The 19,391-nt window shown below is 38.6% G+C and overlaps 1 protein-coding gene across 1 annotated transcript in view; it reads right to left on the bottom strand.

Moving 5' to 3' along the window:
* The window catches only part of LOC139467993 (rhomboid-related protein 2-like), a 93,665-nt gene that overhangs the window by 6,519 nt on the left and 67,755 nt on the right, over nucleotides 1-19,391 (bottom strand). Inside the window, exons 5-8 of the mRNA XM_071249624.1 lie at nucleotides 17,058-17,200; nucleotides 13,367-13,479; nucleotides 11,532-11,632; nucleotides 979-1,033 (exon numbers count right to left, since the gene is read on the bottom strand). Of these exons, the coding sequence (XP_071105725.1) occupies nucleotides 979-1,033; nucleotides 11,532-11,632; nucleotides 13,367-13,479; nucleotides 17,058-17,200 (412 nt within the window). The remainder of the gene's footprint in view (nucleotides 1-978; nucleotides 1,034-11,531; nucleotides 11,633-13,366; nucleotides 13,480-17,057; nucleotides 17,201-19,391) is intronic.

Below are 19,391 nucleotides of genomic sequence, written 5' to 3'. Positions count from 1 at the left end.
TCATTTTGCTAGAATGTTGTTGAGTGTGGCGTTAAACAACAAAAAACAAATTAATATTTAATAACTGTAACTTTTAAAGAGGGTATGTGTTCTTCTTCAAGTTCCAAAATTGTAATAAAGAAGTTGTTCTTCCATACATCTTATCCTTACTTAGTACTCCAACTTCTAACTGCCTCTCAAAGAAGATATATGTGGTCAGTATCACTTATTTGTGACACAACTGCATAACAGTTTTGTATCTTGTTGGTATTGTACTTTCTTTTTATTTGAAAAATACCTTTGTCAAAATACAGCTGACAAGATTGTGAATGTACCAATATGGATTGTATCCGACAAAATGTATTGCAAATAACCAATACATTAATATATCATACATATTTCTCTCTATGGTTCTAAGTGAGGTGAAATTGGGTTTAACGTAGCGTCCAAGATTATTGTACTTATATAACGACATGCATGCACGTGTGTGTGTGTGGCTGCTTGTACTAGTCCATACTGATGCCGATTTATAGTGCAAGCCCACTGAGATACCATGCTGCAGTTTGACATGAATACCCCACTCAGACACTGTATACTGACTGAGCCGACCAGTCCTTGTTTTAGCCCCTTAATGCCGAGCGCCAGTAACCAAGTAACAACAAGTACAATCTATTAACATCTTTTGGTATGATGCGGTTGGGGATCGAAGCCTGGACCTTCCGCTCTCCGGGCGAATGCTCTACCTCTAGACCATGGAAGTGGTCTCAGGGCAAAGTAAAGTATACACTACGTTTGATGGTGGCTACAAATGAAACAAGAAATGGTTATACCATAGTGATGTATTTGATACGGGTGTCATTTTGCAGTGTTTCAGTGACTGTTTTCAGTCTAGTAATGTTTTGATAATGTTTCATTTTTTTCAAGTCTATACTTTCTTTTGCCCGGGCAGTTAGTTTTTAGCAAGAACAGATGTAACATATGTACAACCCAAACACTCACCTATAATGAGAATAGCTGCCAGTTTCAGAATGCCAAGTTCCATGTGGGTGTAGTTCTGTAATACAAAAGTACTGTGTTACCTTCACACAACAATAAGAATTAAACAAAAGCTTCTAAACCCTTTCCATAATCAGAAGAAATCCGAGTCCATTGTATGATTTTGATTAAACCCCAAACATGTGTTTATGAATCACTATCAAATAGTGATGATAAAGGCCAGGTGTTCGCATGGCACCAGGCACAAACACATGCAAAGGCAAATCAATTATTCACCTGAACCAAACTGGGACACATATGGTACAAGTTAAAATAGGGAATTGCATCAGACATCATCCTCCACAAATCTACCATGAAACAATTTGAAGGCTTAACTAAGGCCTTGAATGTTTTCCTTCTGATAAAAGAGCTTTTGAAATAGTCGCATGATGCCCTTTGAAATCTTCATAGAAAGAGCATGCTCGATTGTACCTCAAAATTAATGAAATGTAGGCACCAAAGGCTGGAGCTGATTGAATATTGCTCGACATAATGGGAAAATTGACTACTGGTATTTGAACGTTGAAATCCTTCCTCTTGTCTTACAGTCTGGTGGTTAGTTTTTTGTTATGCTGAATTTTGATACATCGATAAAATGTGAAACAGATGAGCCGGTCTCACTGGTCCATTTTATTTCTAGTTGAGTTTTGAAAATTGGTTATTTGACCATTATTGAATGATATCAGATGATCAATATATAAGAATCTTAGGGGGCTAAGGGCCTGTATTTTGATTTTGCCAATCTGAGCAGAAATTCAGTCTTGTATGCATAAAAGAAACAGGTCAGCAAGGATAGGAGGACAGTTGGTGCCAATGGGGATGCCTAGTTCTTGCCTAAATGTCCTATCTTCAAGCAAGCCCATCACTGGCTTACCTTCACACAACCAAGGCCACATCCTGGCTTACCTTCACACAAACAAGGCCAAATCCTGGCTTACCTTCACACAACCAAGGCCAAATCCTGGCTTACCTTCACACAACCAAGGCCCATCACTGGCTTACCTTCACACAAGCAAGGCCAAATCCTGACTTACCTTCACACAACCAAGGCCAAATCCTGGCTTACCTTCACACAACCAAGGCCAAATCCTGGCTTACCTTCACACAACCAAGGCCAAATCCTGGCTTACCTTCACACAACCAAGGCCAAATCATGGCTTACCTTCACACAACCAAGGCCAAATCATGGCCTACCTTCACACAACCATGGCCAAATCCTGGCTTACCTTCACACAAGCAAGGCCACATCCCGGATTACTTTCACACAAGCAAGGCCATATCCTGGCTTACCTTCACACAACCAAGGCCAAATCCTGGCTTACCTTCACACACCCAAGGCCAAATCCTGGCTTACCTTCACACAAGCAAGGCCAAATCCTGGCTTACCTTCACACAACCAAGGCCCATCACTGGCTTACCTTCACACAACCAAGGCCAAATCCTGGCTTACCTTCACACAACCAAGGCCAAATCCTGGTTTACCTTCACACAACCAAGGCCAAATCCTGGCTTACCTTCACACAACCAAGGCCAAATCCTGGCCTACCTTCACACAACCAAGGCCAAATCCTGGCTTACCTTCACACAACCAAGGCCAAATCCTGGCTTACCTTCACACAACCAAGGCCAAATCCTGGCTTACCTTCACACAACCAAGGCCAAATCCTGGCCTACCTTCACACAACCAAGGCCAAATCCTGGCTTACCTTCACACAAGCAAGGCCACATCCCGGGTTACTTTCACACAACCAAGGCCATATCCTGGCTTACCTTCACACAAGCAAGGCCAAATCCTGGCTTACCTTCACACACCCAAGGCCATATCCTGGCTTACCTTCACACAAGCAAGGCCACATCCTAGCTTATCTTCACACAACCAAGGCCAAATCCTGGCTTACCTTCACACAACCAAGGCCACATCCTGGCTTACCTTCACACACCCAAGGCCATATCCTGGCTTACCTTCACACAAGCAAGGCCAAATCCTGGCTTATCTTCACATAACCAAGGCCTAACATTGGCTTATCTTCACACAATCAAGGCCAACATTTCATATCACATGGTTCACAAGGTTATCGTGTTTGTGCTCTGTGTGTGGATAACAACCGATAACAAAACAAAATCCCCACTGAAGCAGCTGTTCACACGTCAGTTGTAACATTCATAAAGGCAAGAAATAACTCAAAAGGTTATTTTCAGACACAAATTCTTATCCCTTTCGTTTCCTCTAACCCTTACACTATTTGCAGATGTTTCAAATAGACTTTGCATAATCTGGCCCTTGGGTGAGAACACAGCAAATGTCATCAGATACTTAAAGGCCAATTTCTTGTTTTGTATTTTTCTGCTCTTTCAAAAAGTTGAGAAAATGGATCCATGATCCAAGTTTTAAAATAATTGGTGTAACCGGACAGGAGGTTTGGGGGCAGAGGAGTTCCCAGTAGGCATTGCTTGATGGAAGAGATGACTAAATATGGATCAGGCATCAAGGGATGTTTGTCAGGGCAAGACTTGATTACTTTACAGCATGTCCCAAAATATTTGTAATGTTGCTGACTTCAGCATAAAAACCAATTCACTTGTCCACAGAACCACTGTGGCAATCACACATGACACCCTGTATGTGAATATTGCTTGTCATACAATATGAAGGAGATGCGGGTTCATTGCCAATCTTACTTTTCCAGTTAAAAACAAATATGACAGAATATATTCTCCTAACTAGCGTCTTGGAGAGTCTTATTTTATCTACATGGCGGTATGTCCAAATATTCATGTCAAGTTAGATGACGTAGATGTAAACTGTCCTTTGAGATCCAAGCCTCAGTTTAACATGAATACCCCACTCAGATACAGTACACTGACTCCAAGCCAACTAGTCCTTGTTTTAGATCCTTAATGCTGAGTGCCAGGCAGGGTAACAACAAGAACCATCTTTTAACATCTTTTGGTATGATGCAGCCAGGGATCAAACCCCAGACCTTCTGATCTCCGGTGGATGCTCCTGATACAGTATACTGACACCAAGCTGACCAATCCTTGTTTTGGCCTCCAAATGCAGAGCACCAGGCAGGGACACAACAAGTACCAACTTTTAATGTGTGTCTTTTGGTGTGACATGCCCAGGAATTGAACCACCGATCTTACGTTCTCTGGGTAGATGCTCTATCAACGAGGCGACAGAGGTGGTCCCTTGTGAATGACTATTTGTTGTAATAGTTACAGATGACTATCTGTGGGGAATTTGGGAAAGAAGAGGTCCTCAATATCTTGTAAGTCATAGGAGCTTACTGATAGGATCTATAACCTGGTTGATTGTGTGTCATCCTACCCAAGATCATGGATCAGAGCTCATGCTATCAACCACTGGTTCACCAGACTCAATCATGTACAGGATATCGTGGTGTACTAGCGCAAAACATGTTTACCCTTTTCAAAAAGACATGGTGTCATCACTGATCCATGATCTATTCATATAATTTTCATAACCCGTGAAGATCCGGGTTAGAAGAGGTGTTCAGGAGCTCATGCTTGCCTTAGAAGGAGACTATGCTTGTCGTATGAGGAGACTATCGGGATCAGGTGGTCAGGCTCGCTTACTTGGTTGATGCTTGTCATTTTGTCCCAATTACGTAGATCGATGCTCATGATATCAATCACTGGACTGTCTGTTCAAGATCTGATTATTTACAGACCGCCGTCATATAGCTGGAATATTGCTGAGTGCGGCATTAAACAACAAACAAACAAACAAACATAACTATTTTGCCTTTTACCCCAATTGGAATCGGTTTCAGCGGATAATCAAGACAGGTTATTCTCTGCCATTGACCTTTTTTATATTCCTTGACTATTGCAGTCTGCACCATAAAACAACATTCACTCGTCAAGTCTTAATCAGACCTCCATCAAATATAATAAAACTAGTGGTTGTACACTGCTGTTATCCATATCCCAGCACTATCACTGCAAGGGGTTTCTTTGTACCACGTTGGGAATAGAACCCGGACCTTTGGTGTGATGATCAATGCTATAACCACTAGGCTACTCTCTTGCCCTTATCATCTAAAATTGATCTGGTATCCACAAATGAATGACATAACAATATCCCACATAGCATTTCCTCCCAGCATTACATTCTACACACTTTATTTACAAACCTTACAACTTTATTCCACTTCAAAGTACATGCTACATAAAATGGGCACTATTATTTCCTTGTCTACTAAAAGAGGTCATACTGCTGTTTAACTTGTGTTTTTAAACTACAGTGAAGTAAATAAGCTCCATATTTTATGTCTGACACATTCTTGGATCAATATTGATATAATAGTTGCGGAAGGGAAAATTATTGATATGTATCCATGCCAAATCCTAACCTGTGCTAATATGGCTACAACACTCCAAGAATGGAATAGCGGAACTCATCTCTACTGCACTGGAAATTACCCAGAATTCAGTGGGGAAACAGCTTCAACCCAGGTTCTCATTAAGCTGAAACTGTGTCCCAAACAAAAATAATGTTTCAAAGAAATACTGCCATCGTGGCCACTTCACCTTGGTAAAGCATACAAAGGGCTCTTGGTGTAACCTATTTTTGTGCTGCAATAAAAGCCGTAAAGAATTATTCAGGAGTTGGCTTTAAGTACAAATACATTGTGTTATACACTCACGTCGGATCAATACTGGCTTTCATTTCCTATTCCAGTCAACGCTAATGACGGTTTTCATTGCCTTTTAACTAATACAGTTGATGTCTGACTTGGGTGAAGGATCGGTGCTGGTTAATACCAAGTCTCATTTGTCTATTTTCCCATTCAGTGTGTGTTGAATTACTTCACATTAAAGTGAGTGACGCTATTTGGTATGCCAATATTTCAACATTTGATGGAGCTTGTTACAAGTGAGTCAACAAACAGAATCGCTTTGCCATTTACATAGTTAAGTTCTTTTCTTAGTGGGTCTTGTAAAGTTTATGCTTGTTTTATTCTGACTTCATTCGATGTAGGAAACAAAAAACAAAATGTGATATTATTAACCCACACTGGAACAAAATCAGGAGGGCACAAAAATATATTCATTGGATAGATTGCTAAAATAGCATCTCCAAATGTCATAAATCTGAAATAGTGTCAAGGGTGTATGAAACCATTTACATGTGAAAGCTCCATCACAGTGTTCAACACCTTAGTTAAAGTCTGTTTAGGAAGGAGATGTTGCTGTGTGGAGTTGTAGAAATTACACATTCTCATAGATGCATGGGATAGGGAAATGATGTACCGTATATGACCATAGATAAGCCAAATTTTGAGGACCAGAAAAAAGATTCTGTAGAAAGGGGTTGGCTTTATATATGGTTTATACTTTCACACGATTAACTTGTGTAATTCAATACGGACTTGTTGATATTCTACTTCTGATGACAGACCATGATGAGACATATAGTTTTAGGTTGGAGGTCAGGCTTATCCTGCAAACTGGATCAGGACTAGTTTCACTGCATACCGGTACAAGTTTATATTTTTCCCAAATTATGTTGAAAACAGGACATGAAAACAATGACACTCTGCTGCTGTAGTTTTAGTACCTAATTGTTCAACAGGTTCTCATCCAATCACTGGCTAGCTACCATTTAAAACATTAAATTATATCTTTATATGGCATTGAATCAAGCAAAATTGTCATAACTCTGAGGTTGGAGGAGATTTCTATATCTAATTGTGGTGTAATGGTACAGTGGTACATGCTACGAGGCCCTCGATACAATACATCGATTGATGACCCTTGTCTCATGATACATACAATACATCTCATTACAATTTGTTTTGGTGTAAAAACATGTGAATAGTAACAAAAAACGTCCAACAACCATCTTTTGCAGATTCTCTAGTATTTCATGGTTGGAAATAAATAGCTCAACGGTCACAGTGCCCTCTACCAATATGATTCTGCCCTAGAATAACCAAGTTTGACCTCTCAATTTTAATATTGAATGATTCAGGGTTGTGATTCACCTGCAAAATGAAAGAATATCAATTTGTGAAATAAAAGTACTGTATTGGGATATAAATCGTATCACACCCATAGTATCGGGACATGTATCGTATCACAACCCAACCATTTCGTTACACCTCTAATATTTAACCAATGTTAACTTATAAAAACTGCATCACAATGTATGCTTGAGCGGGTTTAATTCTGATGCTATTTGAATTGCAATTAGACACAGGTGTGCAGACTAAAGACTAACTGAGCACTGTAATTGAAATTTTCTTCAAATGTGGAAGTTTCAATTAAAGATTTCCGCGACTTGGTGGCCAACATAATCAAACATACATGAAGTCCATCCAGAATAGATACCCAGAAGTGTTGATACACGTCTCATTATCATCCCACTCAATTATTGACAACCATCATCACCAAAATACGAGGCACCTTCATATAGGGAGACAAAAATTATTCAATGAAAATAAATTTATCACTTAATCAAACTAGATCTGTTAACACTGGAAACTACCTGATAATGTCTTCAAAGCAATAATGTTCAATGTTTGTTTGTTGTTTAATGCTGCACTCAGCAATATTCCAGCTATATGATGGCAGTCTGAAAATAAGGAGGAGGAGGCGACTAACGGGATCGGGTGGTCAGGCTCGCTGACTTGGTTGATACATGTCATTGTATCCCATTAGCGTGGATCGATGCTCATGATGTCAATCACTGGATTGTCTGGTCCAGACTCGATTACTGACAGACCGCCGTCATATGGCTGGAATATTGCTGAGTGTGGCATTAAACAACAACCAAACAAACAAAACAAAACAAAACAAACATGTGCTTCACACATTGTACCCATGTGCAGAATCGAACCAGAATATTCGGCACGACAAGCACACACATCGACCACTCACCTACACTAGGTATTGTATTGTCACATGAATTCACACAGGAGCAGTCTAAAACCCTCACAATTGAAACATTGGTTGTGTTATGTCTCTAACGTAGTCGTAAGAAATTGTAACTAACAGGAAATTTATCTGATCACATGTTTAAAGTAACTGTATAATACCTGAAAAAGTGTTACTCAAACTATACCTCCATTAAGAGGGTCATATGCTGCTATCAAGAACCTAGTCTCCAATTTCAGTTAACCACGACTTCAAGAAAATGGTAAAAACTTTCAGCAGATTTAATTTGTAGGCTGCAGCCCTTCTTTCAAGTCTCAAACGCAATTGATTGAAGAAAAAATCTTTGATCACTTTCGACATTAACAGTAGGCGGACTAGATTGGCAGACTAGATTGGCGGACTAGATTGGCAGACTAGATTGGCAGACTATTTCTGGCTGGGGTAGATGTCAAGGGTTTCACCAATTTATTTTGACAAGGATGAGTGAACACATGTTCACACAAGAATGTTCAGGATGATGAAATTAAAAACGTATTCCTCTTCCCAACATATACTTTGTAAAAATAAACCCAGAATATCTTAGTATATTTGACATACATTATCAATTTATTAAGTCATACCAATTTAATGACTTGTTTAAAAAACATCCACAAAATTCCATGAGTTCAAATAATGATTAGTAACTTTTCATCTGCATCCTCATTTGAAGTAAGTCAGACCCAGGTCTGAGTGTGAACAATGTGTGATGCCCATATCTGGTCTCCCCTGCCCTCATATTGATCACACACACTCACACACACACTCACTCACTCACTCACTCACACACTCACTCACTCACACACTCACTCACTCACTCACACACTCACTCACTCACTCACTCACTCACTCACACACTCACTCACACACTCACTCACTCACTCACTCACACACACACTCACTCACACACTCACTCACTCACTCACTCACTCACACACTCACTCACACACTCACTCACTCACTCAAAGGATGGCTTTATTTCCAAAACATACATGCCAAAGAGTTTTGGCTGTGTATCAAACAGAAGACACTATCAAACATATGTACCGTGAATTTTTTTTTAAACTTAAAAGAAATTTTTAGTTTTATCTTTTCTGTTGTCATGTATTTTGGGGACCGAAACCTGTCAAATAAGTAATTTAATTTGACTTGCGTGTCAGTATTTGCAAATAAACCTTGTATCTTAAAAACCTACTGCCACTTTTTCCTATATTGTATCGTATGCATCTTACTATCAAACAGTAAACTTGTGAGAGGTACTACTTTCAAGAGAGACCTTCTGCGAGGTTATATTTTTGTAAAGCAAGACCTCCTTGGAGGTTTTACATTTGAATTGTAAGACCTTCTTGGAGGTTTTACATTTGAATTGTAGGACCTGTTTGGAGGTTTTACATTTGAATTGTAAAACCTCCTTGGAGGCTCTACATTTGTATTGTAAGACTTGCTTGGAGGTTTTACATTTGTATTGTAAGACCTCCTTGGAGGTTTTACATTTAAATTGTAAGACCTGTTTGGAGGTTTTACATTTGAATTGTAAGACCTGTTTGGAAGTTCTACATCTTTATTGTAAGAACTGCTTGAAGGCCTTACATTTGAGTTGTAAGACCAATGTTTTACAGTTGAGTTTTATCAACAGCGTTTTGATATGTTGATTTTTGACTGGTTCATAGTCACATTTTTTTCACATGTCAATACCATGACAGGAATCAAACCTGCAACATCACATAGGTTATTGCAGCCGTTTTCCCACTGAGCCACCGTAGCAGGTGATGAAAGGTGTTCAATGTTAATTGTTACTGACTTCAGTTGTCTGCATGCTGCACATGGTCTTTCTCTTGCTCACTGCTATTAAATGCACTTTATACAGGCACTACTGTATTGTTCAACTATATGGTATCCTATTTGTTTTCTTCTTTCTGCATTAAGAAGGTTCATAACACTCCTTGTCGGAATTATTGTTGAAAATGTAAAACCTTAGTGTCATGTTTTAACTATAGCATAATTCATGTAAATAAATACCAGTTTGTTATTGAAAGTATAAGCTACCAGAAGAATTATATTGTATGAGTAAACATCAACTACCTCAAATAAGGTGATGATGGCATATAGACAATACCTAAAAACAATAATTGCCATAATGGTTCGTTATCTGATTCCGAAAACCTACATTTCAGTGTCTATTGTTTCCATAAAAGATAGATGAGACTGGTTTTAAACTCAGTTTATTGAACGTTTAAATGTTAACAGCCCTGACATTTATACAACATTTTCATGTAGATAAGATATTTTTTTAAGCAATCCCTTCATGAGTTGAAACTGTCTACATGTATAAAAGAGGTTCCAGAACTGGAAGAATTTTATCTGCTAAAAATAATTGTCATGGCTCTTAGACCAAAAAGACGCAGGTGGGTGTTCTATTGCAATTACAACTCGATGTAAACACCTTTTGAAGTTGTCCTTTGATAAAATACACCAAACATGTAAACTAATCATTTGATTGAGAGTTTTCTTACATATTGTAAATGTCAATGGCCTTGTACATTTCTGACTGACACACTAGAGTTATTCAGCATTTTTATGTCTCGTTAAAATCAGATCCTTTAGTCTGAGTTTATACCTCAACATCATGCAGTGGAATCTGTGATGGGTGACGGGTACCAATGGTATGTTAACTAGGTGATAGGTACCAATGGTATGTTAACTACGTGATAGGTACCAATGGTATATTAGCAAGGGGATGGGTACCAATGGTATGTTAACTAGGAGGCGGGTACCAATGGTATATTAACTAGGTGATGGGTACCAATGGTATATTAGCAAGGGGATGGGTACCAATGGTATGTTAACTAGGTGGTGAGTACCAATGGTATATTAACTAGGTGGTGGGTACCAATGGTATATTAGAAAGGTGGTGGGTACCAATAGTATATTAACTAGGTGGTGGGTACCAATGGTATATTAGCAAGGTGACGGGTACCAATGGTATATTAACTACGTGATAGGTACCAATGATATGTTAACAAGGTGATAGGTACCAATGGTATATTAACTAGGTGGTAGGTACCAATGGTATATTAACTAGGTGATGGGTACCAATGATATTTTAACTAGGTGGTGGGTACCAATGGTATATTAGCAAGGTGGTGGGTAACAATTGTAAATTAGCTAGGTGGTGGGTACCAATGGTATATTAACTAGGTGGTGGGTACAAATGGTATGTTAACTAGGTGATGGGTACCAATGGTATATTAACTAAGTGATGGGTACCAATGGTATATTAACTAGGTGGTGGGTACCAATGGTATATTAACTAGGTGGTGGGTACCAATGGTATATTAACTAGGTGGTGGGTACCAATGGTATATTAACTAGGTGGTGGGTACCAATGGTATATTAACTAGGTGGTGGGTACCAATGGTATATTAACTAGGTGGTGGGTACCAATGGTATATGAACAAGGTGGTGGGTACCAATGGTATATTAACTAGGTGGTGGGTACCAATGGTATATTAACTAGGTGGTGGGTACCAATGGTATATTAGCTAAGTGAATGGTAAAAAGGAAGTTCTGCTTACCAACAGTATATTAGCTAGATGAGCTGCTAACAAGGCGTAGACTCCACCCGACGCACCCACCAGGAAGGCGTCCATGTCGAACACTGACGTTCCCAGGGAACCTGTCACCATAACAGAGTGTGTTACATGTAAGTAATACACCATGTGCTGTAAGCAATACAGGGCCATCACATTTGGTAAAACTAAACTAGGTTCACTTTTTGTACATCAAGTTACACTGAATTCGATTTCTGAAAAGAGAAACAGATATACAGAGGTATATTTAACTTTTTATTTGAGATTCTTATTGTGCAAGAGCAATAATATCTTTATCACAACATTTCATTTTTAAAATATATGAAGCTTAAAGATATTTACACTCACTGAAGTAACGTTAGGTACCTTGTATTAATGATAGAGTAAGTAAACCTTCCCATTTATCATACAGTGGTTAATAATTTAAAGCCATATTTGTGTACAGAAAGTTCCACACATCAGCAAACCCCTTATCTGAATATAACGTCAAACCGGTTTATTTAGCTTATGAAAAATAGTCCCTGCTTCGTGACCTCATTTGCATAACATCACATATTGTGATACCAATAATGTCAATTGGATTATCACTTCGATAAGGGACAGGTCATTTAATATATCGGAGGTGGGGCTGGTGAGATTAAGGGAGCCATTGAAAAAAAACCACAGCGAAAGAGGGATCGCCCAAATGTATGACAACAATATGGAGGCAGGGGACACAGTTCTATTTTTTAAAATAAAAAAGTAATAAATTTGAAGATTATTTAGAGACCAGTCATTTATTTCAGGGAGGGGGCGTGAACAAATATTGCATGTATTTGGGGGGACCATGAAAAAATGGGGGCAGGGCAGCAAAATATGATTCAGTCCCAAGACCAATCCTGTCCCCTCCCCCCTCCTCCCTCCCCATGATAAATGACCAGTGAGTCCTTAGCACTATCCATTATCTCATACAATCATGTGACTGTATAGGCTGTTAGGGTAGAGAGGACAGAACATGTACATTAAGTAATTCCCCAGCAATAGCAGATGAATTTCACTTCATTTTTCGGTGCCTAGCTCTCAAAGAATACAAAAAAACTATACATTCCAAATAAATATTTAATTTGGGTTGATATGATGTTTTTTCAACACCTCTTCAATTCACTGAACTTTAAAGAAATTAAAAACTTAGCGAAATTCATAACTTTTGTATTCACAAAACTTAGACAAATATCAATTAAAGAACAGCCACATGATGGCTATCTTAATGACATTTGTGCATAATTTGGGGCGGTCGGGTAGCCTAGTGGTTAAAGCATTCGCTCGTCATGCAGAAGACCCGGGTTCGATTCCCAACATGGGTACAATGTGTGAAGCCTATTTCTGGTGTCCCCCGCTGTGATATTGCTGGACTATTGCTAAAAGCGGCGTAAAACTCACTCACTGTGCATTATTTGGTTCATGTTCTCTTGTATGACAGTGGTGGTATTATGGAGGTTGGTTGGTTGGTTTGTTGTTTAACGCCGCACTCAGCAATATTCCAGCTATATGACGGCGGTCTGTAAATAATCAAGTCTGGACCAGACAATCCAGTGATTGATATCATGAGCATCGATCCAAGCAATTGGGATCAATGACATGCATCAACCATGTCAGCGAGCCTGACCACCCGATCCCGTTAGTCGCCTTTTTTTGACAAGCATAGTCACCTTTTACGGCAAGCATGGTTTGCTGAAGACCTATTCTACCCCGGAATCTTCACGGGTCGGTATCATGGAGGAATATATGTTTGAAGTTTGAGGGTTGAAGGTAGTGATGCTATGTATCTGATGATGACTGACCTGCCAGCACACCTGCCAGGTACACAATCAGTATCCGACACGACCCATGCACCATCTCCAGTGGTATCCCAACACAAATCTGTACCGCCATGTTGAAGAACAGATGTATGTACCTGTCGGACAGACACACACATATAGACTCTGTTAACACTCAATATATATACAGTAGAACATGGATATAACAAACTACAAGAGACCGGAGAAATCAGTTCATTATACCGGTATACGTTGTTTGTTATATACGTTTTTGCTCGGAAATGTCCGCCATCTTGGATAAAACAAAACACAATACACATAGTTGCAGCATTGACTTGTATTAGCAGTGATCACTTCATAGCATTCTATTGATAATAGTATATAACATTCATTTAATAAAATTGAATTCATAACAATTTTTGTTAATCAAATATGTATTTAGCATTTCACAATTTACATACGGGGAAATGTGTAGTCAATGATTTTTCTCTGGCCTCGTTTTGCTGACTGCATTCGTGAAACTGCATAGGTTTATTGTTTGTTTTACAGACAAAATAAGTCCAATTACATGTACGGGTAAGGTTAACATTAAGCAAGTTTAACAAGGTTAAATCATCACTGCTGATTGTGTTGAATCGTTGCCATTAAGTTGATTGTGCATAGCCAATTGTCAGTGACACTTGACACTGAGTGAGATTTCTCAGTTTGCTATACACATCACTCAGGCTAATTTTTTTTATAGTTTTAGTTATCAGGTACCATCCGCATCATCATAAAGTCTGACACACGTTTTGTTTTTATTTCCATTTAAAGAAAATATAGAAATCCTAATACTTAAATACAATACACAAGAAAAATTGAAAATGGAAACAAAAACGAAACGTGCCATGAACTTTAGGATGATGTTGGCAGTGCCTGAGAACCAAGGCTATTTGGTTTTTTAGATTAAATAGTGGTATTTGGGCATATTGGGGATCAAATATCAGTTCGCTATATACGTTAGTTCATTGTAGAGTTTGTTAAGTAGGTAAAATTTATATGATAATATATAGGGGATAAATGGGTTGGTTGGTTTGTTGTTTAACGCCGCACTCAGCAATATTCCAGCTATATGACGGCGGTCTGTAAATAATCGAGTCTGGACCAGACAATCCAGTGATTGATATCATGAGCATCGATCCACGCAATTGGGATCGATGACATGTATCAACCAAGTCAGCGAGCCTGACCACCCGATCCCATTAGTCGCCTTTTACGACAAGCATAGTCACCTTTTACGGCAAGCATGGGTTGCTGAAGACCTATTCTACACCAGAATCTTCACGGGTCGGAGATAAATGGGGGGTTTTGTAACAGGTCATATGAAAAACAAATGGTGCCAACCTGTCAATTCTCCATGTGGTAACATTACACATTAGTGACATGTTAGTGACATGGTAACATTTCATGTGGCAACAATAAAATTTTGCAGGTAGAAACAATAACCTGGAAAATCATTAATTAAGAATACTAAAAATCAAGAAAATTCAGTTTAGCATCCCTAAAAAACGAAATTCTGTTCATCTGCTTGTGCAAATGCAATTAGTAAACCACCATAAAAATATTTTTTTATTTTTCCAAAGTTTCAGAATAACCACCCTACCTCTTATTCTTATATGGGTCTATGAAAAACATAACACATAAAAATATGCCTAATTTCTTATTCTGGTGAAAAAAGAAAAACAGACCATGAAGATGTTTTTGTTTTTGTTTGTTCATAAAGAAGAGGATTCGTAAGAATAAAAGTTGTTTGTTCAAAGAAATGAAATCTGCGAAAACTGATGTAACTCTATCTTAAAGGCATCTCCACTTGAGCATGACTTTGAGAGATAGCACTCTGTCTGTGTCTGTGGCACTGATGGTTAAACTATGGTCAAACTAGCTGTATTATAGAATATATCAGTGTCATGGCATCAATGCATCATGGAACCACAGTATTATTTAGGAGACTGTTCTGTCATAGTTGTACAAGTATATTGAACAAGAAAAAACAACTTCCATAATTTTTAAGAAACAAATGTCAATCTTCAGTGACAGATAAAACACTAAAATCCTCATGATTCTATATTCTGCTTTGCATGTCAAAGTTAATGATGGCATTCACTCAGAAAACAATAAAACTGCCAGCATAAATTTTTTATTGACCTCAAATCCCACAAATTAGTCTGAATATTGAAAGCAAATAGTATCCGTGGTGGAGTCAATCAGAAACATGGCGACAGTGTCAAGCGGTTGAAGACAGCTGAATAGACGTATATATTATTAACAGTTGATTAATGGTGGCTCACTCTCTCAATCAGAAGAAACATCAGTGGTAGAAAATCAATAACAGCACACATTATCTCCATGCTTCTTCAACTGAAACACTGGATTCTCTTACCACAATTAGATAGGGTCATCTGAGGTTTTATACAGTTATCAGACTGAAGAAGAGTAGATGAGAAAATAGTATCTATTTCCTGATGCAGGTCTGTGACAAGATCATTGTGCAGTCATGCTGAAATGCTTTCATGTCTCCAATAATTGCCTCATTAAAGTATCTATGCTACTACAGGAATATTTTAATTAGCATTTTTTATGTATTTTATTTTGAAAATCGAACTGGTATAACAGTTGTTTGTTGTTCAAAGCCACACTCACCACTATTGCAACTGCATGATGGAGGTCTGTAAATAATGAAGTCTGGACCAGACAATACAGTTTTTGACATCATGTGCATTGATTGTGCAATTGGGATATGATGAAATGCATCAACCAAGTCAGCAAGCCTGACCACCCGGCCCCGTTAGTGCTCTTACAACAATTCTAACCCGGATCTTTACATGTTGGTATAACATGTAAAGACTTACACTATATGCACTTTACAAGTACACCTGTCAGGTCAGGCCAGTGTGTCATGCACTTGATAAGTATGTGAATGAAGTCAGTTTAGATGCAGCTAAAATATGGCTGGTCAAAAAGTCCAAACAATATGAGGCTTATGATTGTCTAGAGTGCATGAGTGAGTACGATAGGTTTACGTCACCTTAGTTGAAAATGATGAAATTTATTTTCCTGTGAGTTTTGAATTATTTTTGAATGCTTCTTGGACTGGTGCTATTGTTATACAAAATAGCAGAGACTTATCTTGCAATCATAACAAAATATTTTTTCAATCAGAATACTTCTAAATGGTAAGTCTATTGCCGTGTCCGTGAGGTTCAGTGCGTTCTGGTATTCTTGCATTTTCTTTAGATAATTTTCACCCACATGAAGCTGACATGCCATGATATAGCTAAAATATCGTTCATAGACATGTTAAACCAAATTACTTTGTCACTTTGTTCAAATATGTTATTTTATACTAGTTTGTTTGTTTGATGTACAATGCCACATTCAGTAATATTCAAGCTGTATGACAGCAGTCTCTTAATAATCTAGTCTGAACCAGACAATCCAGAGATTGATATCATGAGCATCGATCTATACAATTGAGATACGATGACATGCATCAACCAAGTCAGTGAGCCTGACCACCCGATCCCATTAGTTGCCTCTTACGACATTTATTGCTGAAGACCAATTCTAACCCAGGTCTACATGGGAGCGTAATTTTATCATTATCATGATCAATACTACATGTCATCTAAAAAGAACACGATAATCATAGACACAGCAATACTGTTGAAAGTCTTACCCAGCATGCAGCAGTGTGTAAAAGAGGAAGCGCCACAGCTCGAGTCTGCGGTCTGGACGGTATATAAACACAGAGTTGACGGGCACTGGGCCGTTGGGCTCGATACTGCCGGACTCGAGACAGTAGTAGATAAAACAACCAATCTGAAACACAAACACATCCCGTCAACTCAGACACGACCCTAACACACCCGTGGGATTCAGTGGACGAATCCCACTGCTCCATGGGAAAGATGGCGATGGGGATCAAAGGATGAGTACATTGATGGGGTGCCACTAGGGAAGCTGACCTCTTAGATGTTGCCGTGCTCAATTATTGGGTCATTATAAGTCATTGGTTTGGATCATTGCTTATGCTATCAACCACTAGTTTACAAAGTGTGCTCTGGTTTGCTGTTTGTAGTTTATCATGCAATTGATACACTGAATTTCTTTACTGGGGACTTATGTCATAGTTAAAACATGACTCTGAGGTTTTACATTTTTAACAAAAAATGTGAAGGAGTCTTTTAACAAAGTTACGAACCACTATAAGAAATACCAGAAGAATAAAATACATTGGAATACCCTATAGTGCAACAATAAAGTGGTCATGGTATAAAACAAATTTGATGAAAGCATGCAATAGAAAGACCATGTGCAGCATTCACACAACTGAAGTCCTGACATTTAAGATTGAGCACCTTTCATCCCCTGAGCCAGTGGCTCAGTGCGAAAACAGTGGGTTACAACACTAAACATGATATGTGGGGTTGCAGGTTTGATTCAAGTAATCACATTTTCATGAGAAAAACATTGTGACTTTAACCAATCAAAAATCATTAAAAGTCTGTAATACAATTACATGTAAAATCTAGGTCTTACAATTCAAATGTAAAACATCTCAGCATGGCCTCACTTGAAAGTAGTACCTCTCACAAGGTTATAATGAGATAGCTAGATACCGACAAAACTCTAGGCAATAGTGGCAACAGGTTTATAACTAGGATTTCATACAAAATGCCTTCGGAACAAAATTGGTAAATCTAGTTATTTAGTTCAAAAATGGGATTCCAAATGTTCCTATTTTCTTAATTTCGGAGTTATTTCTGGAGGCAGGTCTAGAAAAATCCAAGCTTATATCAAGAAAGATAAATATGATTACCCCCCAAAATAACTGTTCAGAGTTAAAAGGCTGAGGTTAGTGCAATATGAATGTGGAACCTAAATGCAGATCCCAACCATATAAATAGTATCTCTCAGGAAACACAGACAAGAAGCACAGCTCTTCTTCATGTTAGAAGGGGCGGTCGGGTAGCCTAGTGGTTAAAATGTTCGCTCGTCACGCCGAAGACCCGGGTTCGATTCCTGACATGGCTACAATGTCTGAAGCCCATTTCTGGTGTCCCCTGCCGTGATTAGCTGGAATATTGCTATAAGCGGCGTAAATCCATACTCAATCACTCACGCATGGGGGTGGTTGGGTAGGCTAGTGGTTAAAGCATTCACTCGTCACACCGAAGACCTGGGTTCGATTCCCAACATGGCTACAATGTGTGAAGCCCATTTCTGGTGTCCCCTGCCGTGATATTGCTGGAATATTGCTAAAAGCGGAGTAAAACCATACACACTCACTCATGTTAGAAAGAACCATTATTATAGGTCTACTACACAGAGATAGTGCTCAGGTACAACTAATCATGAAATGGACACAATTAATATTGTAAAGAAAATGTATTGAGTATTGTATGTATTGTATGAAAGACATTCAATATTGCATCTGATTATATCACTCTGAGATTCTGTCTGACTTATTCATGTAGGGGTGGTGGGGTAGCCTAGTGGCCTCATCCCACCGAAGACCCCCCCACCCCCCCACACACAATTTGATATTGAAAACTGCTTAAAGCAGTGTAAAAAACAACTAATTCATTTCTCATATTCAGTCTGAATGAATACAAACACAGCAAAATATGACCTCATACACTTTCATATGATAACGATGCTTGAAGGTGTTTGATGACTGATTGACAAGTGATTGGCTGGCGATTGACATTTCATAAAGGATCAACTAGAAAGCCCCACATGGCTTGGGGGATTTGATTATCTTGTCTTTTATCTCTTTGCTTTAAAGTAACACAAAGACCTACTACTCTGAATGACTTTGTTCTCACATAATAGAGGAGGCAAGTTTTGAATAGAAATTAAGTGATTCCTATGCCAGTCATTGTGCTTGTGGACTCCATTCTTTTAGTTCCAGCATCATTTGATAACCTTATTTTCTTGTCATTTGGATCAAACACTTTTCGATGTTTAAATTTTTTCACATGATCGATTTTGTCTATTCTTGATGTGA

Source organism: Haliotis cracherodii, unplaced genomic scaffold (genome assembly GCF_022045235.1).
Source record: "Haliotis cracherodii isolate W230 unplaced genomic scaffold, xgHalCrac1.p SCAF_2, whole genome shotgun sequence".
Lineage (NCBI taxonomy): Eukaryota > Metazoa > Mollusca > Gastropoda > Lepetellida > Haliotidae > Haliotis > Haliotis cracherodii.
The sequence above is the reverse complement of the archived record's forward strand: the minus strand, read 5'-3'. Positions and strand labels throughout refer to the sequence as shown.